Source organism: Aquila chrysaetos, chromosome 6 (assembly GCF_900496995.4).
Source record: "Aquila chrysaetos chrysaetos chromosome 6, bAquChr1.4, whole genome shotgun sequence".
Lineage (NCBI taxonomy): Eukaryota > Metazoa > Chordata > Aves > Accipitriformes > Accipitridae > Aquila > Aquila chrysaetos.
The window spans coordinates 35,909,025-35,934,444 of NC_044009.1; the positions used below are offsets into that span (position 1 = coordinate 35,909,025).

The 25,420-nt window shown below is 56.4% G+C and overlaps 2 protein-coding genes across 2 annotated transcripts in view; both read left to right on the forward strand.

Annotated features, from left to right (window-relative positions):
* Window positions 1-5,740: 5,740 nt before the first annotated feature.
* On the forward strand, window positions 5,741-14,936 carry LOC115342863 (motor neuron and pancreas homeobox protein 1-like). The gene is made up of 3 exons (XM_030018045.2): window positions 5,741-6,176; window positions 13,912-14,072; window positions 14,619-14,936. The coding sequence occupies exons 1-3, from the start codon at window positions 5,741-5,743 to the stop codon at window positions 14,934-14,936; spliced, it is 915 nt and encodes a 304-aa protein (XP_029873905.1).
* Window positions 14,937-18,389: 3,453 nt separating this feature from the next.
* CFAP65 (cilia and flagella associated protein 65) overlaps window positions 18,390-25,420 on the forward strand; it is a 34,391-nt gene continuing 27,360 nt past the window's right edge. Inside the window, exons 1-7 of the mRNA XM_030018041.2 lie at window positions 18,390-18,449; window positions 19,067-19,141; window positions 19,451-19,602; window positions 20,296-20,398; window positions 21,838-22,004; window positions 23,461-23,660; window positions 24,343-24,488. Coding sequence (XP_029873901.1) covers window positions 19,067-19,141; window positions 19,451-19,602; window positions 20,296-20,398; window positions 21,838-22,004; window positions 23,461-23,660; window positions 24,343-24,488 — 843 coding nt within the window. The 5' untranslated portion in view covers window positions 18,390-18,449. The remainder of the gene's footprint in view (window positions 18,450-19,066; window positions 19,142-19,450; window positions 19,603-20,295; window positions 20,399-21,837; window positions 22,005-23,460; window positions 23,661-24,342; window positions 24,489-25,420) is intronic.

A 25,420-nucleotide genomic window follows, 5' to 3' on the forward strand; every position in this document is an offset into this window, starting at 1 on the left:
CCTTGCCTGTCGGACCAAGCAGCTGATGTGCCAGGATGGAGAAGCCCTCAGGAGCCTGTGGCTGGCTGGCCTGGAAGTCCCTGGGGTGGGCAGGAGCAGGCAGACCCACGCAGGATGGGATGCAGGCAGGGACAGGGCATGGCAGTGACTGAGCACAGCACCGCTGGAAGCAGGCAGGGAGATGGCTTCAGCAACTTGCCTGGCACTTGTCTCCTGCCACCACCAGAGCAGGGGGAGACCCCTAAAAACGGATGAGGAGCCCTGCAAGCATTTCTGTGGGGCTCTGCGGATGGCTGCTCTGCTCCCACAACAGCAGTGTGGATGCCTCTGCCAGTGCTTCTGCAGAGGGGATGGCCACCGAGCAGCCTGGGACCCCGGAGCTGGCTGTGCCAGGTCTGACGCAGGCTGGGCTCAGCTCCCACCACTGTGGGGCTGATTAAGACCCATTATCTGGTTGGTTAACGGGCCCTGGGCCACTCACAGGTGACTTCAACTGTTCATTTAGCCACTAATCACCAGGAGGCTGGCAGTTTATTTACCTTCCCCACCAGCCTCCTGTGGCTTCCCAGACTCCAGAGATAGCGGGTGGCCCTGCTGCAAGGGGAAGGGCAGCATCCCGCTATGGGCAGTAGTCAGGGCTCCCACAAAACCTGGGACACCCCAAATTGGAGCAGACCAGGGGCTCTTACACCCAGTGCTTCTCACCAGGGGCTCAGCCAGCTCTGGGCTGGAGGCTGTGGAGCACATATGAGAGTGGGACACTTCTACAGCCCCTCTCATGGAGGAATGGCTGGGAAAATGCACGCAAGCAGGCTTACAGCCTGTGTTTCCAGCGTCGGTGATGCTTCTGGGCTGTATTTCTCCACTAGCTGGCTTGGGACTTCAGAGTGCTGCAAGATGACCTGAGGCACCAGGGCCAGAGCAGCAAGATCCACTGCTTCCTGAGAGATGCTTTAAACAAGGTGGTTGCACTGTAGGTCTCTTACAGGGAAGTAATTTCTAAAGATGGAAAGCTCTGGGGGCTGTGACCTGGGGAGTAGTTAATGCTTAGCAAGTGGGTACAGTCATCCTGGGGACAAGGAGCTCTTTCAAGGCGTAAAACCTATAGCCTGGGCAGAAATCGGGGTGCCTTCCACCTCTCTGGTACAAGCTAAGCACACTGGTTCTGGCACTGGGCCCTGTCTCAAAGGTAATTTCTACTGACTGAAGGCAGGAGGTGACCCAAACCCACCAGAAGGACCCAGTGCTAAATTGTGCATCTAGGAACAGCTGAAATGACAGGTTAGGTGGAAATCAAGACACAGCCCCAGCATGGGTCATGTCTTTATCTGATGTCTGGGATAAGGACTTGATTCTGGGAAAATGAAAGTCTGGTCCCAGCTGGTAATTTTTTTATCAGGGTATGGATTTTCCTCGGCACCCTTGACTTTGATCTTGGGGCACTTGGGTTTGCTGAAGGACGTTGCGTTGCTTCCCAAGGTGACACTGAGGAAGTGGCAGGGCTGTAAAACTGAACTGTGCTCCCAAATGCTACCTGTGACCCCCATGGCTCATTTCTGAGAGCTCAGGCACTGCTGGCGACAGCTTGGGGAAGTATGTGAACTGCTGTAGGTAGTGTTGTGGGTCTCTACAGATGCCAAAAACGTGTGCACCAGAGCTGGGTGTCTTTGGTGGCCATGTGGGTGTTTGTTCTTCTAGTTTTAATCCTGCTGGTTGACTTCACATGGACGGAAGTTGCATGGAGACAATCCACTTGAGGTTACAGACACAGCAGAGAGCTCCAGTTGTCTAGCTGGGTACCTTCACACCAGCAATAAAAGGCTTTGCAGGGCTTATGTACACCTGCATAGATGCTGCTGTGACTGCTGCTTTCTGGTGGCTGAAAAAAAGACCAGGCTCTGAATGTTCAGCTGAGGCACATCCAGAAAATCCCCCCAAAATGCCTGGGCAAATGAAAGAGTCCCAGGAAGCCCTGGACTCTGTGAATGCTCCTGGTGCTGCCCGTTGCCCAGTGAGGGATGTTGTGATCAGGGCCCTCCCAGAGAGGTGAGGGAACTGAGGAACCTTGATGCTGCCTGGGCAGCATGGTCCTCCCACTGGTCTACACTTGCTGGACAGGAGTAGACTAAGTGGTTAAATGTGGAGGCACCTTTAGGGCACAGTCAACATGAGGTACATCAGGCAGGGGACAAATGAAGATGACGATGGGTTGGGCTTGAGCCAGCAAGGGATGTGAAGATGGGAGAAACACCCTGGCTGGTTCAGGTCTTCGAGCTTGTCCATCTAGCTCTGTATGGGGCTCAGGAGTTCTGTCCTGGATGTGACTGAAATCTTCCACAGCAGCAAGGTGGTGCTTGCTGGCCTTTTTCAGAGAGCCGGTCACTTTGGGAAGGTTCTGCTACCACTGGGTGAGCAGAGGAGGCCCTGGGGTAACCACACAGGGTGAGCTGTGGAGGGACTGGGAGCGATACGGTGCTGGCTGGGAACATCTCCTCTTAAACTCCACCTCCTCCTGAATGGGGATGCTTTCCTGGGGCAGCTCCTGCCATAGTGCCCTGCACCCCCAGGCCATGGGAACAAGCTGTCTCTCTGGCTGATATCCTGAGGTCTGCTACCTGTGGCTGATGTTCGGGGTTGCCTTGGATCCTCTCTGGAGACCCTCCTGTAGAGGAAGGATGCTGGGCAGAGGTAAGTAGCCAGGCCACGGTCACATTCACTTATTACAGTCCTCAGATCTAGTTAGCAACCAGGTGAGCTGTCACCAGAGGACCTGATGGATGGGGAAGAGTTCCCTCCTTCCTGAGGCGGGAAATGAAGCTAATCAGACCTCGGACACCTTAATCCAGCTCTGATCTGATTAATGACCCTGAAGACTGTGAACTCATCAGCACCCTGGCATCTATCACTGCCTGCATCCCGCCCCTTCTGCTGGCCACCGCCCGGCATGGCTCTCTTGTGCACAGCCCTGGGCTCCGGCTCTCCGCCCTGCATGGCGTGTGCTGCGAGCTGGCTGCTCCAGCCCTGGACAACCCTCTTGCAGGGTCCCAGTGTTTGTGGTTGACTTGTCTGGAGGAGGGAACTCCCTCCATGATTTTCCTAGATTTCTTCACTGGGATATTTCCACCCAGGCTTTATGGCTGGTCTGCAAAGATTTCTTGCTTGTTCAATTCAAAGGCTGCAGCTTGGCTGCTTGTACTCGCACCAGCCTGGGATCAGTGAATTGGGCACCAGCCTGGGATCAGTGAATTGGGCACCAGCCTGGGCTGCTTATCCTTGGAGGAGTTGCTTGTCTTTGGAGAGCCTCCTTGGGTGTGGTGCAGGGGACTTCCATGAGGGCAGCAAGGCTGTGACTTGGTGCTGTGACCCAGATCCCCAAACGAGCCTCACTCAAGCCCTGCTGCCACTGTAGGTACAGCCACAAATGGTCTCAGGGCTTGACAGGGGTTACCCAGGCTCTCCTGGGCTGGCTACCTGCCTGTCTGCCACCCCATGGTGGTCACTGTGGTGGTGACTTCTCTGTTGTGCCCCAGTGCAGCAGCCCCATTTCTGCCTGGGGTCTCAAGGCGTGTTCCCTGTGCAAAGCTAAGGAGCCATTGCAATCCTTGGAGCCAGTCCTGGGGACTCAGATAAGGAAGCGGTGGCTCCTCCCTTGCCGCTGTCACCATTGCAGGCTATTGACCTGCAGCGGAAGAGTTGTCCTACCTTTGCTGTGCTCTCTGTTCCCTGGATACTTGTTGCAGTTTTCCCCTGTGCTTGGGAGCCAGGCTGTTCCATTCCTCCCCAGGTCTTGTCCTGCCTGTGCCTGCTGCTTGGCAGGGCTGGCTGCTCACATGGGGGGAGAAGGAAGGGACTTGGGGTCATTTTGCTTGGCAAGGACATTGACTTCTGTCCTGGGAAACCAGAGGGGGATGGATTGGGGGGGTGGAGGGAGCCCCACAGTCTCCCTGATGGTGGAGAGAGGGAATAGCAGCAGGCACAGGGGTGCTGGGAGTAGAAAGGGATGCTGTTCCACCTTCAGTACCCTCTCAGTAGGGTGTGTTATTGTGGGGTGACATCCACCTCAAATACCCTTCTGAGTGAATCCAGCTCTGGGCTGTCCATGGGGCTGATTCCTGCCCTCTTCCCTCTGAGGGAGGCAGCTGGAAAAGAGCTGTTGTGCGTCTGTTCCCACACAAGGATTTGGGACCGCCCAATGAAGCTTGTGGGTGCTGGGCTTGGGCAATGGAAGGAGGAAGTTGTCCCACATGTTGGACCGTTGGAGCTCCCTGCAGTGGGGTGATGGGTGTGCAGGGAGCTCAGCAGGCTCCAAACCAGACTGGATGGGCACCCCCTGGGGTTACTGAGCAGATAAAGCACAGGAGGCTGAGGAAGGCCCCTTTTGCCCCTGCCTTTCTCCCCCCTGGGCATCTGCTTGCAGCCTCTGTGGGACACAGGATACAGGGGGGTGGACCCATCTCTTGCTCAGGGAATACAGCAGTGCTGGAAATGCTGAAGGGGGAAGAAATACAGGGATGGGAGCTCCTTTGAGCTGTTGTAATATTTATAGCGGCTGCCTTGCCTTCCAAAGAGCAGGACCCATAATCAGGCACAAACAAGCAGGGGCTTGTCTACTGTGTCAGCGTGACACAAAAAGGTGGGACCCAGTGACAGACACAGGCCCTCGATGCCAGAGGCCACAGGTGTGCTCGCACACACTGTGCCTCTCCCTGAGGGCCAGTGCCAGGGGTCTCGGCCAGCTCTGCTCCTGTTCACCCACATCTCCCAGACCAGCCAAGACTTTCCTCTCTGCCCTTCCCTGGTGCCACTCTCAAAGCTGTGACTTGTCTGGGAAAGATAAGACCGGGAAAATGAGTAACAATCTGCCTTCAGGCACCCGGTCTGCTGGCATGTTGGACAGACATGGGTGACGGAGTTCGGTGGCTTCTGTGTGTGTCCGGCTCAGGTCCGCTAATCTCCCTGGCCCAGAGTTCTGCAATGGGAAACAGCACAGCTGGGCATTGCCGGTGATCCCTGGGGGGCAGAGGAGCTTGCTGGTGAGTGAGTGCCTCTCCTGCCCTCCCAGCCAGGCGCTCTGCCCCACAAGCATCTGGGGGCTCCGCAGAGCCAGGGCAGCACTGGAGCCCATCAGGGCTTCACCTACCTGTGCCAAAGCCCGTCTAGTCTCCCCAGATCTCCTCCAGCCGCTGCAACCGCAGACCCGCTTGCCCACCGAGGGGCTCTAAGGAAAGCAAGATTGGCTCTGGATCAGGACGATGGGCTCAGTGCCCTCGGTGGCGGGTCCTGCAGGCTGAGGGGATCCCCTGGGTGTGGGCCAGGGCTGGGCTGGGTTGCGAGGCTGCGGAAGGGGCAGAGGTATCTGGGTCAGGCCCCGGAATGTCCCCGCTGCTGTGGCCAGAGGATGAGGAAGCCGGAGGAGGGAGGCCGGCGGGGAGCCGGGCCGGGGCCGGCGGGGAGGCAGGCCGGGCCGGTGGGGCGGGGGGCCGGCGCGGAGCCAATGGGGAGCTGGGGCAGGTGGAGGGGGGGTTAAAACCCCCCCCCCCCGGTGCCGGCGGGCGAGCGAGTGCCCGGGAGGAGGAGCGGAGAGGAGGGCTGCCCCCGAGGGCAGCCCCGCGGAGCGCGGCGCGGCGGGGCCCCGCGGGTGGATGCCCGCCGGTGCCGGGGCTGGCCCGGTGCTGCCCGGCCGGGCTGTGCCCTGGCAGGGGAGCGGCGGGGTGCCGGGGGGGCCCGGCGGCTCCGGGCCATGCACAAGCCCATGGAGAAGTCCCAAAACTTCCGCATCGAGGCGCTCCTGGCTGAAGAGCCGGCGCGGAGTGCCTCCCCGCCGGGGCTGAGCCCCGGGAGCCCCGCGGCGAGCCCCGGCCCCGCCGGGCGCTCCGACACCCCCTCGCCGCGGGCGCCCCCGGCTGCCGCGCCCCTCGCCCCGGCCGGCTTCGTCCCCAAGCCCGGCTTGCTGCACCTCCCCGGCCCCGGGCTCGGCGCCCTGCCGGCCCTCTACCCGCCCGCCGTGTACCCTCTCCCGGCCCTGGCGGGCCAGCACCCCGCTTTCGCCTACACCGGCATCCCCCACCTGCCGCCGCCCGGCGCCGAGCACCTGAAGGCGGCCGTGGCCGGCTCCTTCCCGCTGGAGCACTGGATCCGAGCCGGGATGCTGGTGCCGAGGCTCTCCGACTTCCACGGTGAGTGACCCGGGGACCGACCCTCCCGTCGGGTGGGACGCGGCACTCGCCCCTTCCAACCCCCGAGGGCCCCCGCCGGCACAACGGGGTGCGGGTCCCTTCGGGCACGGGGGCTGAGGCTCTCCGAGGCCGCCCCTTCGCGGCTCCCCAGCGGTTGGGGTCGGGAGGCCGGCGGGGGCAGCGAACCTCGGGGCTGACCCCAATGCGGGGCTCTTGCTGCGCCCAGACCCGCTCCCCAGCCAGGACAGGTTTGGGGGTCCCATTGGCAGGGGAGGGGGGGGCAAGACCCCGTCTCCGGAGACCTCCGAGGCTGCGGGGCCCCGGGAACCCGATCCCTCGCCCTACGCCGGCCCGGTGCTGCGGGACGGCCCCGAGGGGCACTGCCCGCCCCGGTGCCGGCAGAGCAGAGCCGCTCCCGGGCCGGGCCAGCCGCGGCAGCCCCAGCTGTCGGCCCCGCACGGCCGCCGCGGGCTCGTTGGGCTCCGCCGCGGCGGGAAGGAAACGAAAATAAAGCAGCGGCTGTCGGAACCGGCACCGGGAAACGAATAAATCCCGGCCGGTACGGTTGGGAACGAACCCGCCCGGGTCTCTGCGGCGGGGGCCGGGGATGGGGCACGGAGGGATGCGCGGCCGGATCCGGGCCGGGGAAGGGACGGGGCTGCGGGTCCCTGCCCGCCGCAGCGCTCGGCTCGTTGGGGCGAGGGGCCGGCTCCGCGGGGCCGGTGAGCCCGGTGCCGGCGGGAGGCAGCCTGGCAGCGTGCTCGGCTCCAGCCCAGCCCCTCTCCCTCCTGGCGTGCAAGGAGGGTGCCGGCTCCGTGCACAGCCCCTTGCACGGTGGGCACGGCCAGGGCTGCGGGCAGGCACCGGACCCTGCACTGCAATGATGGGCCGCGGGTGGGGAGGGTCCTGCAAGGCATGGATGGCACAAGGGCTGACTTCAGGCTCTTGTCCCACAAGGGGCTGTCACTGGCACCCCTGGTAGTGTGACCCGGACCCTACCCTGTGCTTGGGGTGAGTGGAGGGGTTGGGGTTGCTTGGGATTGCTGCAAAGGTGGTGCCAGTGGGCAATAAAGCAAGAGCGGCTTGTTAATAAACACCCGGCAGAGTATCCGGATTTGTTAGCTGAGTTTAGTGTCTTAATAACCTGGGAACCCATTTAAAAAAAAAAAAAAAAAAAAGACTGGATAAGTCGGTTAATTAATAAACTGGCTGGGTGAATAATAGTGCAGAAATGGAGGATTAGCGTGAAACATCGCCTTCATTGCTCCTTCCTCAAATTACACCTGGGCAGGCTGAAGGGAAAGAGACTGTTCCCTTCCCCGGGCTGTCTCTCTTTCCATGGGTCTCCCTGGATTGTAGGATAGGTCCAGCTGTGAAGCAGTGGTGGCAGCTAAGGGTGTAGAATAAGCCTCCAGCGCTACAGGCTGTGTGCACTCTTCAAGCATGTCATTAAGAGCAGGGGAAAAAAATCTCTATTTGTTGGTTGATGAAACACCTTCCTGCTCCTCTGCAGAGGCCATGTTGTCCTCGCTGGGTTTGGGTCTGTTGGTATATCTTGGCATCCCAGTAGCTTCATGCAGGGTTGTGTCCCACCAGAGTGGGATGACACCACTGCATCTGCCCCCGTGGCCCTGAGTAGAGCTTCTGGCTGGGATAATGTGGAGATATTTGTGCATCAAATTTGCATTTGTGCATCAGCCCCATCCCTCTCAAGTGCAGGATCTGCTCCAGAGCTGGTTGTCTCCAAAACCTTGCTGAAAGGAGACAAATCCCAAATTACAGGCATGAGAACAGCTTGTGGAGGGAGCTTTTGGGCTGTGCTAGGATGCACAGGAACAGCATGTGAATGGGTCTTGTGGGAAGCACTGAGCTGGACTCCTATGGTAGCTTAGGGGGAGGAAAAGCAGTCTCTGACTCAAGTATTGTTTGATTGGGTCCTGGAGAGCCCAAAGCAGGGTAGAACTAAGGGAGACATGTGGAGGTGTAACAAGTATGCAGCAAAAGCTACCAAAGCTGTAGATTTTTAAATCAGAGTGACTGCTGCCCCAATCCATGTCCTTGCCAAAAGGTGTTTGCTCCCAGTTCTGGGGAGCCCTTTGCAGTGGGGATTCTTTCTCCCCAGACTGTCCTGTTTAGTACTTCAGCAATTCTCCTGCTGTGAAGCTTTTCTTGCTCCAGTTTGCTCCCAAGATTTGTCACATCAAACACAGCAAATCACTGTCCATTCTCCTTGCCTGCCTGGTCTGCACATGAGGAGGATATGTAGGTCCGTTTCAGTCTTCTCTTTCCCCCACTATATAGCCCAGCTGCTTCCATCTCCTCTGAGCCAGGTTTCCATCCTGACTGGTTTCAGGGTTTTCTTCCAAACGTCCTCCTGTCTCAAAGCACAGGGACCAAGCTGGGTGCAGAGCTTGAGCTGATGCCTCTCTGAAGAAGAAGGATGAAGCATTTGCAGCTGCTCTACCTGCCTGTACCTCCCCGCAAACATCAATTCTGACTCGGGGGACTTATGCTTAGCTTGGGCTCTATTCTCTTCACGCTTTTTCTCCTAGGGATCCTGCTCCCCTGGTCCTTGTTTCGTGTTTTCTCAACACCATGTAGACTGTGTCATCAGACCCTGTTCCTCATCCATCTTCAGATCCTTATTTCAGTCCATTGGAAACATTTGGGTTCTCAAGTGTGTCCTCAGCCTTTCCTCTTGTGGGCTCACTGCAATCTCCAAAAGCAAGTCCCTTTGCAGCGTGCCTTGTCACCAGGGATGGCCCCAGCTGCATGTTATGTCTGTGTCTGGGCTCATATTGCCCCAGTGTGCTGGCCATGATGTGGGGACGGGGACAGTGACGTGGGTACGCAAGGAGAGGAAGGAGCACCTGCCTAGGACATGCTGCCTGTACAGCCCTTCCTCATTTCTCTGAGGACGGTGGTGGGCTGGGCAGGAGCCTCCCACTGTTGGCACAGGGCTCCTGGGCCGCCTGTGGTTCCTGGGTCCCCTGTCCCAACACCCAACCTAGGCAGATGGATGGACAGACCTGCCTGGCTGAGGTTTCCAGAGTGATGGAGCACAAATGTCCGTGGTGCTGGTCATGTTTAGCTCCCTGGGTAGCATCGGACAGATAGCTGGAAGAGACGAGTCTGAAAGCCTCCTAGGATGTGTTCTGGGGCATCTGAGAGGGAGGTCACCCTTGTGATTTATTTATAGGGGATTCCAGGACTAAATCCTGGAATAAATTCCTTCTTTAGCTGCCTGTGTAGAGATGTTCTGCAGACACCGTCTAGTTTGGTCTCCTGGGGACAGTCAGTGTGGGGGAAGGAGCGGGACAGCCCCTGAACTGAAGCCGCAAGCTCTGTGGGGATGTGTTGCACACACTCGCCCTGCTCTCAGCTGCGTATGGGAGAGGTAGGATGGCGGGGAGACGGTCTGAGACAGTGAATTTGATACCCTTAGGAATCCTGCCTGGGCTTGGGTGCTGGGATTGCTCAGAGAAGTGCTCCTGCTGTGGTGCAAGTGGGTGCCATGCCTCCCTCACTAGCTGCCTCTGCAGAGCTGCAGCCAGTGCCTGGCTGCCTCTGCTGCAATGCGGAGTGAGAGGGCTGGGTGGGAAGGCCTGAGAAAAGGAGCAGGCATGCCCTCGCTGCAGCCAGCAGGGATGCTGCCTGCCCAGGCTCTGCTGCTCCCAGCCTGGGTCCCTGTCCTAGGTCTTTGAGCACCTCCTGAACCGCACAGGGGGAGCGTTTGGCACTGGGGTGCTGTGCCTATTAGTATTTCTGGGAGCTGTGATTTATTTGCCCTGGCTATCAGCATGGAAATACAGCACAGCGGTGGGAGCCAAGTGCAGAGACCCACTTTGGTGGAGAGTTGTAGGAGTGGCGAGCGATGACATACAGCTGCAGACTCTCAGGAAGAGTGAAGGATTCCCCGTGGGGGACCTGGTGCTCAGATGGCTTTCCTGGGACAACACTTCTCTGCATCACCCACTCACCACCTTGATGGCTTGGTGCCCAGGCCAGATCCTGCCCGCAGCTGTGGAGAGCTGGCTGATGGGCTGTGCTGGGCTAGGAGAGCAGGCAAGACAAGTCGTACCAAACTGCTTCAAAAAGCAACGCCTTCCAAGGCTCACCAGATTCACAGTGGTCTGGCGTCAGCAGGAAACGTGGGCTGGAAAACAGCTGGCAAGCAGCAATCGGGGGTCAATGGTGGAGCAAGCAAGCAGAGGTAGCAAGTGCCCTTACACATGCTGCCCCACGGAAAATGGTAAGGGCTGCCGGGAGGGTAGGAGAAGCCTCTGGTGATGGCCCTGACATCTGGAGAAACACCGCCAAAGCAGACAGGGTGCTAATTTCCTCTCCTTTATCTGCCAGCCCACAAAATTAAGTGAACTATAGCTAAACAAACCAAATTAAAACCAAGTGGGTTAATATCAACCTAGGATTACCCTTGTTATCAAGTAGACGGAACTGTATCAAATAAACCAACAATTCTTTATAAGCTTTATCTAATTATCCAGGAGGCAGCTGCCTTGTAGAGCTCCTGGCCTCAGACTCAGAGGGCATTCCCGGCTCCAGGCCAAGCAATTTATTTACTGATATTGCAGCCGAATGCCAGGCATCCATCAGGGGGTCCAAGCCCTGCCAGGCTGAAGGGATATTGAGATGAGCTCTTATGTAGCACTGGATGTAGCACTGGAGGAGGTGGCTGGTCGGATAGGAAATCCTTTGGGAAGCAAAGGTGTGATGCTGAGGCAGTCACTGGTCTTCTGGTAGGAGCTGGATAAGGGGCAGAGCCTTCCCAAAGGGTTGCTCTTTCTATGGGATGCTGGTTGTGATGGGGATGGGTTCATAGCTCAGCTGGCATGGACTGTGGGAGGTGAGTCCTGGGGGGATACTTGCTGTGCATCCCTTGGGAGGATGCTGTCCATGTCCATGTGACAGCCTGCCACAGGACTGGGGGGACAGGACTCCAGGGAGAACACTGGCAGGACAGGCTGGAGCTACCAGCAGCCACAAGACATCACTTCCTCTTTGCATGGGAAACTGGAACCTACCTCATACCCTGAGAGTCCACTTCCTCCTCCTCCCTTTGCTCCTTCCCCAGCGAGAAATTGCAGACCTTCTTCCTCCACACTGTCCCCAGGCAAAGGAGCCAGGGCCCTTCAGGGAAGCTAACAGCAGGTCTGAGGCCAGAGATGTTGGTCATTCAGGTCCACGATGACCTGCTGCTGTGGGTTGCTGAAGGTCAGGTGGACCTTAAAGCTGTGTTGGTTTGGGCTCGCCCCATCTTGTCTGCTGGCCAAATCTTGAACAAGTCACGGAGGGCAGCGGTGGTGATGGGTAGTAGCTGCTGAAGGGTGTATTGTTAGAGGAGGTCACAGATTAGGTGGCCAGCCACATCTGTGTAGGCTGGGCTTTGAACTGGTGATTGCTTGAACTGTATAAGAACACCACAGAGGGGTTTGAGTGTTATTTTTTTTGTCAGTGCTGGGGCAGAAGGCAGGGTGGGTTTCCAGGGAAGTTAGGGTCTGTACAAGGTTTTAAGGGACACCACTGCACTGATCCTGAATTGGAGACACTGGGATGGAGAAGCTGGGGCTGGCAGAGGGACCATGCTGCAGTAGTCGGTCCCCTGCATTGGTAGTCATTTGGGATATACACCTTTTGGATTTATTTGGCTTTTGGGCAAACTTTCTGTTCTCCTTTTCCCTGCTAGACCAAGCAGTCCTCAGCATCTTACCTGGGGAAGAGCGAGTCCCTTAAGGGGGGCAGGTTGTTAAAGCAAGCTGCCTTCCAGCCTCCTCTGAATCTGGACAGACTGAACTTCTGATGCTTTTGGGGTCGAGACTCACCTCTGTGCCTCCACTCTTCTCACATCTGTTTATAGTCTACCCACATTTGACCTTGCAGAAGGAGGCACAGAGGAGCCTTTGAGGGTGGTCTGAAGTATTTCTGTGCTCCCCAGAGCCAGGATGTAGTGCCCTAGGAGCTGAGCCCTGGGGTCTCTGCTTTGGGCTGGGGAATTCAGGCTGGGAATATGATATTTCTTCACCCCTGGCAAAACAGCCTCCAGCTCCAGAAAACACAGAAGTCCTGGATTACTGGATGCTGGGATGTGGGCACACCCCCTTCCCTTCTATTTTCCCAAAGCATCCTCTACAGACCATGCCCAGAAAGAGGACCTGCTCACAGGGACCCTTCCCTGACCTGGTATAGCCAGCCCACGCAGTGCAGCCCCTGCTTCAGGGAGGGACTGAGGCACCCTTCCATCTCTGGCAGCAAAGGGGGCTTTCTGGGTGCCAGAGCCGTCGGATTGCTGGGTGCTGCCTGGGGATGCTTTATGTTGTGCTCCCCACCAACACTGACTGAATGAATTTCCCTCTGGTTGTTTCTGACACATCTCTGGCCTTCCCTCCTCCAAGGAGTTGCAAGGTGTTTTATCTTGGGCTGCCCCATCCCTGCAGATGCTGGTCCCCATGGCACCTCCTTTCCTTAGCCGAGGGGAGCCTTCTCAGGTCCGTTTGGTCCCATGTCTCCACCGAGGATTTGTACAGCCAGAGCATCCACAGCCAGCCAGAGCCCAGACAGCAGCCGAGCTCTGCAGAGCTGAGCCATCTTTCATCTGACATTTGTATTTGTCCCGGAAATCCTTTGAGCCTCTCATTTGGTTTTAGCATTGAATATGTTTTGTGTGCAAAATAACGCACCGTGTGTGTGTCAGAGCCATCAGCACAGCGTGCCTCTATTCAGTCCCTAGTTTAACTGGCCAGTAGCTGCCAGGTGGGTCCCACAGGCTGTCTCTCCTGGCACTGTGGGGCTGCAGGTGTAGGAGCGGTCGTGCCCATCCCTGCTTACAAGAGGAGCTTGCAGACCCTCATCCCAGCCTGGGCTCTGCCTGTTTGACCCATCCCACCCAGCATCTAGGTACTTGGGATCAAACCTGGATCACGATCAGTTAATGCCCCCTTCATAAATTCCTGCCTCGTGCGTCACCACTATGTTTGTGAAGGGCTTGGTGGACACCTCAGGAAATGGGCAGGTTCGGATCAAAGCTGGAATCTGGGGGAAATAAAGTGGATGGTGCCCCATGCCCTGCAAAGCGGGTGAGCTGGAGCGACCCTTGCCAAGCAGGTGATGTCTCTGGGGCCACGATGCTCTGTCTCGCCCCCCAAGACGTGGCGGCAGGGATGTGCCAAGGACCTTTCCCATTAATGCCCCCCCACGCCACTCCGGCACTTTACTCCCAGCTGCAAACCTCTGGGTTTAACTGCCGCTGCGGTGCTGGGAGAAGCAGTAAAAGCTGAACCCCGGGGGGACAATAAAGCCAGCGGAGAGGAGATAAGCAGGGATCAAACACGGTGCGGCAGCCACCCCACACTGGACTCTCAAAGGTCCCTTTGTTCCCGCTGCCTCCTGATTCAGCGCCGCGCTGCCTTCAAGGGCTGCGGGCGAGATAGCGGAGCTCATGGGCAGCCCTGCCGCCGCAGCCCCTGGCAGTTGGGCAGCCACCTGCGCGGCCCAGCAATAAAAAAAGGAGGATTAATTTCAGTCACAGGACTGATCCCAGTTGCACACCAAGGCCTGATAACATATCTCGCTGGTTCCTATCAGCCAGGCAATAAAGCCATTATTGGGGCGGGAGATGATGGAAAAGACACTCACCTTCCTCCTCATCCCGGGCTTGCCGAGGGGATGTCCCCCCCCAGCCCCGCTGTCCCCTGACCCCCGCCCGATCTCTGCTCCACAGCCGCCCCGCAGTCTGGCTTGATGGGGAAATGCCGTCGGCCCCGCACAGCCTTCACCAGCCAGCAGCTCCTAGAGCTGGAGAATCAGTTCAAGCTCAACAAGTACCTGTCCAGACCCAAGCGCTTTGAGGTGGCCACGTCGCTGATGCTCACCGAGACACAGGTACGTTGGTCCTGGGGAGATGGAGCGTAGCACCAGGCAGCTGCCAGGGAGGGAAGTCAAGGTCATGGGCAATGCTGATGCCCCTCACTTGGCTGCCATCAGCCCCACAGCCCACTGCCCCCATCAGCACCCCTTTTCAGGGCATCTCCTGCAGAGAGCTCCCTGGTGGGCTCCAGGCTCTTCTCTTGTGAAGGGCACCCCAGAAATACTGCTCCTCTTTTTACCTGGCACCCCCAACTTGGGCTTCAAAGCCTTCCCATCCCTCGCTGCACTGTGGGAGGGGGCTTTCTGTGGGGCTAAAATTAAAATGTCCCCATGGACATCCTTGGGCATCCTGCAGAAGCTGGGCAGGGGGAAGGGAGCAGGCTCCCCGGGTATTCCTCTCCCCGTGACAACCTCAGCTTCCTTGCACAGACCCGCAGCAGTGCGGGATGCCCCGCAACAAGGAGGCTTTGGGGGAGCCCTCCATGCAGGGAGGGCAAGGGGGTGAGTGAGGACAGGATGGGGCAGGGGGACACACTCTCCCTGGGGGCTCTCCCTCGGCAGGTGAAGATCTGGTTCCAGAACCGCCGCATGAAGTGGAAGCGGAGCCGCAAAGCCAAGGAGCAGGGGGCTCAGGCAGAGGCCGAGAAGCAACGAGGGCTCAGCAAAGCCTGTGAGAAGCTGCTGCCTGGCGAGCCCCGGGGACAAGCTGCTGACAGCCCTGAGTTCATGGGGCACAGCCCCGGGTCGGGCTTCCTGCACCGCAGCACCACCGAGCTGGGCTATGGTCCGGACTCCTCCTGCTCGGGGGGTGAGGATGAAGAGGAAGAGGAGGAGGATGAGATGGGTGCCACGGAGAAGAAGATCAGCTCTGTGTTGTGAAAGGTGGACAGAGCTGGCCGGGGAGAGGGGCCGGGCTGCGGTGTCGGGGTCTCTTTGCTGGCAGACAGACTGTGCCTGGGTGGAGTGGGGGGGGGCTGCAGGGCGCCTGCCCCCCTTTAACTTATGTGTGTTTGGATCCTATTTAACTCGTAATTATTCCTCTGTGTGTATCTGGGGGAGTCCCCACATCCCTCCCTATAAAGCTGTTATCCGGATGCCTGTGCTCTTCCTTAGGGGACAGGAGGCTCTGCCCGCCTCCTGCCACCGCGCTGCCCTGCTGGGGTCCCTGGGGAACTGGGTGGGGACAGCAGACTTGCACAGCTGGCAGCCCACCGGCACAGCTGGAGGGGAGAGACGCCGGACCCTCCTTCGACTGTGCACTGCCCCTTTCCTGCAGATATGACAGTGCCTGGAGCAGCACATCCCTGCGTGGTGCCAGCTGCCCTTCCCCTTGGTGGCATGAAGGCTGGGAAGGAGGGTGCCCAGGATGCCTGCCAGCCCGCCCTGCCTCCTCCTGCACCTGTAGCATCCCTGAGTGGGGTCTGCTCTTTGCAGGGCAAAACTAATCTGTCTTGTGAAGCAGAACTGGTTAATTGACTAATGCAGCGGTGCTGTTTTCCATGCTGCAGTTATCCTGGTTGCATCGATGTGGCGTTGCCCCCAAGTAAGGTGGGGACGGAGCCCTCCCGGGTTTAGGGAGGTGCTCAGGCTGTTTGTGAGGGCTCAATGCTTTGGCGAGCCCCCCTTTCCCCATGGCATTGTCTGAACCCCTCTCAGTCCCTTTCTGGGCTCATTTCATGATCCTCTTGGGACCCTGCTACCTGTGGCTGGGCTCAAATCAACCCCTGGTAGCAGGATGACAACATACACCTTCTGCCACCTCCCTAGAAGCACTAGGGTTAAGCTCTGACCCCCCCCCTAAGTGAGCAGGCTGCCCTCGTCCTCAGCATGCTGGAGAGTTATGGCAGACCCTATAGACCTCCCATGCCTCCTGCACACTTTGTGGGCCTCCCCTTGGGATGCTGAGATGGCCATGCAGGCAGAGGGACCAGCCCCGCAATGTCCAGCCTCCCCACCCACCCCAGACCGAGGGGGCAGCCCTGTTTCACTACCCCAGTGCATGTAAGGCTGCAGGAGTGGGGCAGGCTGGTCTGGGATGCCCTGTTCCCAGGCAGCCCAAGTCATCTCCCTCCTGCCCCGCTTTCTGCTGTCCTCTCCTCTCTTCTCCCCGTCGCTGCCTGGGGTGGCGGGGGGGCTGCCTGCCCCCAGGACATGCCTGTGAGGGTGGGAGCTGCAGAGGGGCAGCAGCCTCCAGGGAGACCTGGGTCACCTCCAGCAGCTGGTCAGCAAGGGACGGGACAGGTAAGTGTTGGTGTGGGGCTGTCACATCTCGCAGTGCTGGGTAACACCTGGCAGCGGCTGGGGCTGCCATGGGGCTGGGGGGCAGCACCCTGGGCAAGGGGACAGATGCGATGATTTTGGGATAGAGGGATGGATGGGGAAGCAGATGATGGGAGAGAGGAGCATGTGGATGGAGGGAGGGAAGGAGGGATGGATGGATGGACAAACAACGAGCCTGTGTGGGGTGACAGTGACGCGCAGTGGCTGCTGCCAGCTCAGCAGCTTCCCCCTGGGTGTGTGGCAACCTTGGTGCTCAAGTCCCCTGTCCCCAGGCAACCCAGCCCAGGGCACAGCAGTGCCCTGCTGCCCACGCACGAGGTGTCCGGACCCCTGGCACTGCCCGGGAGAAGCTCTGGTCCTGGGGATGGTGCAAGGGCAGCCCTTGCTCAAGTGGGGGAGATGCGAGTCAGGACAGGGGCTGGGTGCCATGAGCCTGCGATGGTTGGCATAACATGGAGCAGGAGAGGAATAAATGTGTGGAAGGGGTGGGGGGAAAGACAGGGAAGGAAAGGAAGAGGGGAGTGGGAAGTAGGGAAGGATGGTACCCAGTTCCCTGCCATTGCCCTGCAGGGACAGCGGGGCAGGAGAGACCCACCGCCCCAGGGGAGCTGTGCCTGCCCCCCCGGCACCCAGGACTGGGCACTGAGATGCTGGCAGATGCCAGGACATGGCTGCAGGAGCCTTGGGGCTGAAGACATCTATCACCTGATGTACAGCCTGGTCCTCTGGCGACGGGGGAGCACAGAGAGGACCGCAGGCTGGATCTGGGCACACCGGGGCAGGAGTGAAGTGGGGAGGACAGGGATGGCAGGGGCAGAGAGGAAAAGGAGAGAAGGAAAGCAAGAAAAAAGAGAGTGCCAGGAGGTGGGGGGGGGGGGGGGGTGGTGGGAGCTGAAGGGATGTCACAGACTTAAAACGTTCACCTTGATGGGCCATGACAGGTTTAATTTCCAGAGTACAACCATTAAAGTGATGGATGGGAGGCATTCATCTCGCCCCTCATACACACGGGCCCACTGTGGCTGCAGGAGGGTTTGTTTTGTTGCTGTTATTTATTAGGTTGTTTCTGCAGGAGCCAGGCACTCGTCCAGTGCTGGTGGGACAGAGGAGGGGACACAATTGATGCTGGAGGAGTTGGGGTGCTGATTTACCGCTGCTTAGCTGGATGACTCATGTTGTAAACATCGACAAATGCCATTAAAGCTGCATCTCCTTCCTGCTTCTGCCCCGGCACCCTCCCCGCACTGTGGGATGCGGCCAGCCCTGCTCTCCACCATGCTGCTACCTGTGCACCCTGGAGGGGCTGTCTGGCCCTTCACACTGGGGTCCCCCCCTCCCTCAGGGGCACCCAGGGCCTGGGGAAGATGCAGGAGTGACCCACGGTGGTGGCGGTGCCCCATGGGAATGATACCCAGGATACCTGATGGGCTTGTGCGGGCAGTGCTCCCCGGCCTGTGTCCCTGTGCCGGTCTCGGCCCCATAACTTCTTTTGGCAACGGTCACAACTTGTTATTTGTGTCACCAATGCCCCAAGGAGCTCGGGGTGACCTGGCCCCGTTAAGGTGCCACCCCATCCCTATGCCAGCACCCTCCAGCCTGCTGCACCCCCTGCCCCCTCCAGCAGCATCCCCACCCCTTAGCCCCGCCGCCTCCTCACCCACCCATCCCGCACACCCACGTACTTCACGACACCCCCTTTGCCGGCTCAGCTTTGCACCTCTCCCCCCCCCGCCCCCATCCTCATCGCCCCTCTCCCCCGAGCTCTCTCCTGCCCCCCTCCACCCTCTGCACCCCTCGGGCTGCCACCCACCCCCCTCCATCTCCCTGACCCCCCCATCTCTCCCTGGTCCCCATCTACCCCTCGCACTGCCTCCCCCCTCCCATCTGCCCCCCCAGCCGCCCCGCTCTGCGCGTCCCTCTGCTGCCCCCTGGCGGTCGCCGCCGGCACCTGTCGCCGCCCCCCCCCGCGCGCGGATTGACCCGAGGCGGCCGCCGTCGTTGCTCCGGGAGACGCCGCCGCCGCCGCGTCCGGTCTCCATAGCGACACGGGCCGGGGCCTCGTGGCGCTGAGCGGCCGGGACCGGGCCGGCCTGGGGCCGGCCGGGACCCGAGGTGGTCCGGGCTCTCGGGGGCCGGGCTGTGCTACAGGGAGCCGGGCAGGGCTTGGGGGAGCCGGGCGGGCCCGGGGGCGGCGGCGGTGGCCCGGGGCCCAGACTCTGCTCCGGGGGGCCGGGCAGGGTTCTAAAGGACTGGGCCGTGGCCCAGGGAACTGGGCAGGTTCTTGCTGTAGGGAACGGGGCCGTGCCGCAGTCACCTATATGGGGTTTTAGGGGGCCGGGCAAGGCTATAGAGCGGGGCTTTGCTACACAGGGCTCTGTGGGTCTGTAGTGGGCTGGGCAGGGCTGTGCTATAAAGGCCCGAGGAGAGCTCTGCCACGGGGGGCTGGGCTGCGAGGCGGTCACGGTCACGGTCACGGTCACGGTCTGTGCCAAGGAGGCTGCTGAGTGTAGGGCTGCGGCAGCCTGGGGAGACCGTGGTGTGTGGAGAGGGCTGGACTCAGCTGGCAAAACGGGGACACTACCGGCGACACTGCAGCCGCTGCAGGGAGGTGTGCCACCCTGAGCCCAAGGATGGGTCGTTGGGTCTCTGGGAGTGCCCAGGTCTCGGCAGCAAAAACTGTCTGCGTGCAGCAGCAGCATGCGTGAGGACCTTTTCCTCTTGTTTTTCAGATGCTTGCTCAGGTGCATGGAGAGCCCCAAAACTCTGACTCTTTTCGGAAGCTGTGCTGTGGTTGTGTCAGAAAGGTGAGCGGAGGAGCAAAGGGTGCCATTGTCGTGGGTGGATTTACTGGCAAGGGCGGGGAGAGGAGGAAAACAAAAAACCCTTTAGCCTTTGCTTCCCTCGTTCATGACATCCTTTAGTATCTGTTGTTTGGGTTGTGGCCAGGAGGTGTCCCCTCTGGACTCTCGGAGCAGGGCTTTTGGTGACTTCTGGAGCTTTGCCGCAGGGTGGCTCCTCCCGCCTTCTGCCGGAGTCAGAGACTTAGCGTAGAGCGTAGTGATTTCTCCTCCCTCCCACCCTAACTGCTAATGTCCCCGTTGCAATTCCCGAAGCTGTCTGCAAGAAAGCCAAAGAAGAAAGGCGTATTCTGGGGCATTGAGGTGGCCGAAACACTCAGGTGGCGTGGCTGGGAACTTGGAAAAGAGATGATCAAACATCTGATCTTGAAAAATGTTCATGAGAAAACCCAGAAGCTGAGCTACAGGTGCGTGGGAAGTTTCTTTCTCCTTCGTACTCCTCGCACTCTCACTGCGTCTTCATCCCTCCTGCTGTATCAGTCACATCAGCACCTTTTCTTGGATTCATCTGCCCCCTCTCCCCTTGGGCGTTGTATCGGAGACAGCCCATGCACACTTACGTAGCCCGACAGAAACCTGCTAATTCAGAAGCACAGCCCTTGTTCCTGGCAGGAGTATTTTAAATGAAATGCCTTTTTTAAAATTCTGTTTTGCTGATACTTCTGTCTGTGAAGCATTTCCAGTCTAGTGAGATTTTAATTGTGGATGTATGCCAGCCAGTCACTAGTGTGTCCTAAAACCATTGCTCCCGGGAGTCCCACTGGCTGTTGAGCCATTCCAGCACTCCCTGTGACCCTCCCTGCTCTGAAACTCAAATGTTTCTGCTAAATGGGTTTTGCTCATGCTGCGTGGCCTGGGAATGTAAAATATTGTTTAAGGAAGGGGTAGGTAGGTATTGCTGGGAATGAGTTTCCAGGACACCTGGTTTCTGCCCCTGTTTCTGATGATTTGCTGCCAAGGTATGCTTGGGGTCAGGTGTGTAAAGTGCTTCTAATTGTGGGGTCTGGAGGTTTTGATTCTTTATTCTCTTTTCTGCTGTCTAACTTAACAACAGCTGTACACCCTCAGACAAAATCTCTTGTTTTGATTTCATTACCTAGATGTCCTTCGACGCGATTCTTCTTCACTGTTTTTCCGCAGCCGATCACTTTGAGCCCTGGTATGTCCTTAACTCTGCCCATCGTTTTCCGGCCCACTGAAAAGGTAAAGTGTCAACATCAAAACTGCTCTCAGTGCTTGGGCTGGCTTCAAGGGGGGGCAGTGGGCCTCTGCCACTCTTGTCCTTTCTGATCTGTTTTCACTTGAATAAATTAGTCCTTAGGGAAGGTTCTTCCATAGAAAGACTGGGCAGCATGACCTTCCTGCTCTCCCCACAACTTCATCACCTGAGGGAGCCTTAACCCCTGAATTCTCTGCAGAGTTTGCCAATAGTTACAAGAGGGATCCTCACAAAAAGCATTCCCAGTTTTCCACATGCTTCTTCTAGCCGTGAAATCAGTAAGATAAGGTGCTTGAACTGTCCACACCTGGTTTGATCCCAGGGAGCCTCAGCTGGGTGGTTTTAGTGCAGAACCTTGGGTTGAGGGACTCAGTCTCTGCTTTCTTACAAGAGACCCCAAAGCCTGTACATTGAAGGGCTACTGATTTTCTATAAAGGATATGTCAAGGGCCTCCCTTCTTTTGGATGGGGTGGGTTTCTTTAATTTTTATTTTTAACAGCAATGATTCTTTTTACCCACCCCCTTTTCTTGATTTTCAGCTTGTTCCTGGTGTCTGTCTTGGCTCTGAGTGTTGATCTCTGGCTCTTGTCCACAGCTGTATATCTTTGATGTGAATCTCAGTCCTAGCCATAGAGCGTGATCATTGGGCGGATTCCCAGTACCCTGCTCTTTTAGTATCATGATTTTCTGATGACTGTTCAGTGTTCCCTTTATGAAATAAGCTGCTGGCCTTGTTCTATTTTCAGTGAATAGTTTGTCTGCACCACATCAATTGCTAGAGCAGGAGGCTCCCTTTCTTAGAGAGAGCAAGGACTGTATGTGCTGCAGTGCCCAAGGTCTCTCCTTACCTGTATAAGTGGTACTCAGGAGAGGTGATGATTGGGGAGCATGGAAGACATGTATCTTGCAATTCCTTCTATTTTAGCCGGTTAGCAGATGTCCTGAGGCTATTTGTACACAGTGGTGTCAATGCTGCATCTTTAAGTTATGTATTATCCACTTAGCTCTCTAGCTGACAAAGCACTTAATCAAAGATTAATATTTCTGTGCTTGTGGAGCTGAAAGAAAGATTGTACATACTTCAGTTTAGCTGAATTGGGATCTTGAAAATGCTGAAAGAAATCCATCTGCATCAAAACAAATCAGGTGAAACAAATGTGGTCTTCAACTGCTCTCTCTGAGGGTGTGTGTGTTCCCTGACAGAGTGAGGAGTATGCCTGAGTACCTTACTCACTGCCTGGCTTTTCTGAGTGCTTCATGTGCTCTCTGTCCTGCATAGAGGCCTCCCCTGGTACCTCTGTCACCAATGTTTTTTTCCCAACACTCTCACAGAGGTGAAGGTGATGGTGTTCATGGGTAGAGCTGCAGTACCTGCAAGATGGAGCCAATCTAACTGCTGTCTCCCCTTGCTTTTCTGTGCAGAAGGAGTATGAAGACAGCATCTGCTTTAAGAAGGCTGAGGGTGAGTTCTCTGTCACCCTGCATGCTACGCTTCCACGCCCCTGTCTGTCCTTCCCAGCAGCTGTCCAGTTGCCTGTCTGTGCTGTCCACAATGTCACAGAGACAACATTCCCTGTGCGCAACATTGGGTGAGTGAGATGTGGCTGGGCAGACTCTCCTTCTGTTTTGTCAGGTATTTTGCCACCTTCTTGGACTCTCCAATGAATGCAGCTCATTCCAGTTGTCATTAGATCTGCTGGCTGCCTTAACAGGTAGCAGACCTCTGCCTCCTCTGAGGTCATGGCAGAAAAGGCAGCAGAAATGGTAGTACATGTCAGATCTCACTGTGGGAACATCTTGGCACTTCACATCTGTCTGTTTCCAGCATACACTGAGAACCATTCATGCACAGGAACTAGTTGGGGACCAGCAAGGTGTACCACTGAGAACATCCCACATTCACAGGAGAGGCCTGGGCTTATAGTTAATCAAAGGCAGCCTGCCCAGCGTGAGCAGGGAGAGATGAGCTACCAGCTGGAAACATTTTAGTCTTCCTGTGACTTGACCTCTCTTCCCTTGGCACAGGAGTGCCATAGGGATGGCAGTGGAGTTGCCAACCTCTTTGATTTAGAGGCAGGCAATACAGAAGTTGGAGAGTCTCTCCAGTGCCTGCTCTTATGCTCATGGAGCTGCCCAAAGCAGTGGCAGTGTTCTGTGGCTTGGAGTCATCATTTAGGAGCAAAGATGCTCCCAGTTATCAAGGACTATCTTATTTTAATGAGGGAAGCACAGTAATTCCGGCAGTATTGTAGAAAGGAGTGCAGTGAAGAAGTTCCCAGTCAAGGAGGAGGTGTACTTCCAACCATTTACAGTGAGAGCAAAATAACCTTTACTAGTTGGAAGTTGGCCTGTGCTCCCCAAAGCGGTCAGCTGATGCAGTAGGAAGGTGGAGAGGACAGAGGGGAGGGCACATGTATCTTCAGCAGAGCAAGGTATCAGCTAGAAACCCTTTCAAGTGATTCATTCTCCCCTTAGAGAAATCATTTGTGCTGACTGAGAGGTTCAGGGTGGTGGAGTATATGGACGGTAAGTAGTGCACAGCTTGGAATCAATAAAATAGAAAAGCTGATGGTATGTCATGTTCTTTGCACAAATCAAACAAGCAAAGGGAGTTCTGGAGAGTTGAATGAAGTATTAGGAAAACAGTTCAGTCCTCTCTTCTCACCTGGGCATATAATAGAGGAACAAATGTTCATTTAGAATTAAGTAGCAGCAAATTTAGATACAGGAAAAGCAAATACTTCATTCTGGAGTTGATTTCTTCACTATCACATGATGAAGCTGAGAAATTTTATGGCCATTAATAAAGTTCTTAGATGTAATAGCTAAGATTCATTAAAGTGTGAACAGAGCGTTTGCAGAGACTAGAGACAAATTTCTTCCCAGCACCACATATTTGTTCAGATGCATTAGGCATTCTGTCATTCAACATTGGTTGCTTCACATCCTAACTGAATAACCCACTGTGAAAGGTCCATCCTATGTGTGATTGCACAGGCAGCAAAGAATTCATTCGTCTACCTAAAAAATATCTCCATTTCCTAGTGACCTTGTTACTGTGTTTGCCTGGGAGATACCAAGCCCTTTCTACATGATTCCTGACTGTGGCATGCTGAACCCAGGTGCTGAGTGCATGGTCAAGGTGGTTTTCCAACCCAAGGTGGCTGTGGTGTATGATGTGGTAGCAAAGTGCTGGTTTGGAGGTGAAGAGAAACAAAAGAGGACTATCCAGCTAAAAGGCCTGGGTGAGTCTTTCTTGCATTTAACAGTTAAAGAAGTGTGTATCATCCCTAAGTGTGGAATAGCATTTCATGGGGACACATGGAGGTGCTGGGCTCTGAGGCTGTGCCACAGTTGGCTCAACCCACCAATGAGCAAGTGAAGCCCATGGTTCGAAAGTGGCCTGTGAAATTTTCTAACGTACTTTTGTCGGTTTGGAAGTGTGACCTGAAGAGACACAGGATCCAATATGCCCTGTGGCATGCTTTGGCCAAACCAGCATTTCTGGAGCCTGCTTAAGTTGACAGAGGGGAAGAAATGAGAGGAGTTCATTGGCACAATGCAAAAACCTCCAGAAACCCCTGGTCTTGTCTGTACTCAGTCTCTCCTGTCTGTCCCTGCTAGACAGAGAGCCAGAGGGAAAGTTCTAAAGCTCTCTGGATGCAAGTTAGAAGCAATGGTTTCACTAGCAAGTCCTTGCCTGAAGTGCCTTGTATGGCCACTGACGAACAAAAGAAGTGACTCTGAGTTTAGTAAATTAGGGCTGGAAGGGAGCTTATTTGGTTCAAAGCAGGGCCAACTTTGAAGGTAGATCCAACTTCAGAGTTACCTGAGGTTGTTCAGAGGCTTGTCCAGTTGAACATTAAATAGCCAAGAATGGAGATTCCACCTCTCTTTCTTAACCCAGTATATTATTTCCTTTAACAGCCAAATACCCTTACCTGCGGGTGAGTGTGACAGGGGAAAAGTATGAAGGTGTACAGCCTGGAAAGTTTCAGGATGTGCTGTGCTTTGGATCAGTGCCAGTGGGGACAACTGTGGAGAAGTGTGTAGAAATCTTCAACATGTCTGTGGTATGTGGAGAGGGAGACTACTTCTTGTGAGAAGTTGGCATGCTGACATGTTTCCCTGGGATATGCGGTCTTGAGTATCTCCCTTAATGCTGTGAAAATAACCCAAGCGGGAATGTGACTAAAACAGAGATGATGAGCCTTGCTCTACCAACCAGGCCATTCACCATTGCCTTCCAGCTACAGTGCTAGCAACTCATCCATTTGCAGCATGATATGGCAGTTCCTGCCTGCTTCCCACCGTGCTTGGTCCAGATCAGACAGCTATTGTTGTCCTTCACATCCTGCAGCTCTCCTGCTCACCCTGGACAAGCCCATCAGTCCTGTGTGGCAGTTGTGGCAGTCTCAAATTGGCATGCATGTGTCCCAGGCAGCTGATGGATCTTCTGCCGTCCACAGCGGACTGCAACCTGGTGAATTGTTCTCAAAGTCAAATGGGCTGTATTTGAGCACTTTGTTCTCTGTGCCAGCTCAGCCCATCCCAGCCCGTTAAAAGATGGATGTACTCAGAGACTGCTGACGTGGATGACAGCAGTGCTGACTCCTCCACAGGCTCTGCAACTTGGGAGTGGCAAAGACATACTCATTTGTTGTACTGTTATAATTCACACTGCAATGGTGTTCAGCATCCCCAGGCAAAGATCAGGACCTTTTTTAAGGGGCTTGAGGAAGGCATCAGAGAGCTGATCTTGGTTTTGGGTTTTTTTTGTGAAAAGAAGATCCCCAGACAAGGTGGAACTGTGGATGAAGGGAAATAAATTATCTGCCTGCAGGTCCCCTGGTCACAGCAGTCACTTAGGCTACTTTGGTCCTTGGGGACACCTTGAGCCATCCTCCCCACTACCAGGAGGGGCACTCCAACCCCAGAGATCACCAGGACATGTTGCTGCAGCCCACTGACTTCCGAGTGTATTGTGGGAGCTTGCTGCCAGCAG

Bases quoted from the DNA above. Each gene is read 5' to 3' on its own strand.
- LOC115342863 (XM_030018045.2), top strand. From the start codon at position 5,741: ATGCACAAGCCCATGGAGAAGTCCCAAAACTTCCGCATCGAGGCGCTC. The intron at 6,177-13,911 runs GTGAGTGACCCG...TCTGCTCCACAG, and splicing joins GAGGCTCTCCGACTTCCACG to CCGCCCCGCAGTCTGGCTTG. The intron at 14,073-14,618 runs GTACGTTGGTCC...CTCCCTCGGCAG, and splicing joins TGATGCTCACCGAGACACAG to GTGAAGATCTGGTTCCAGAA.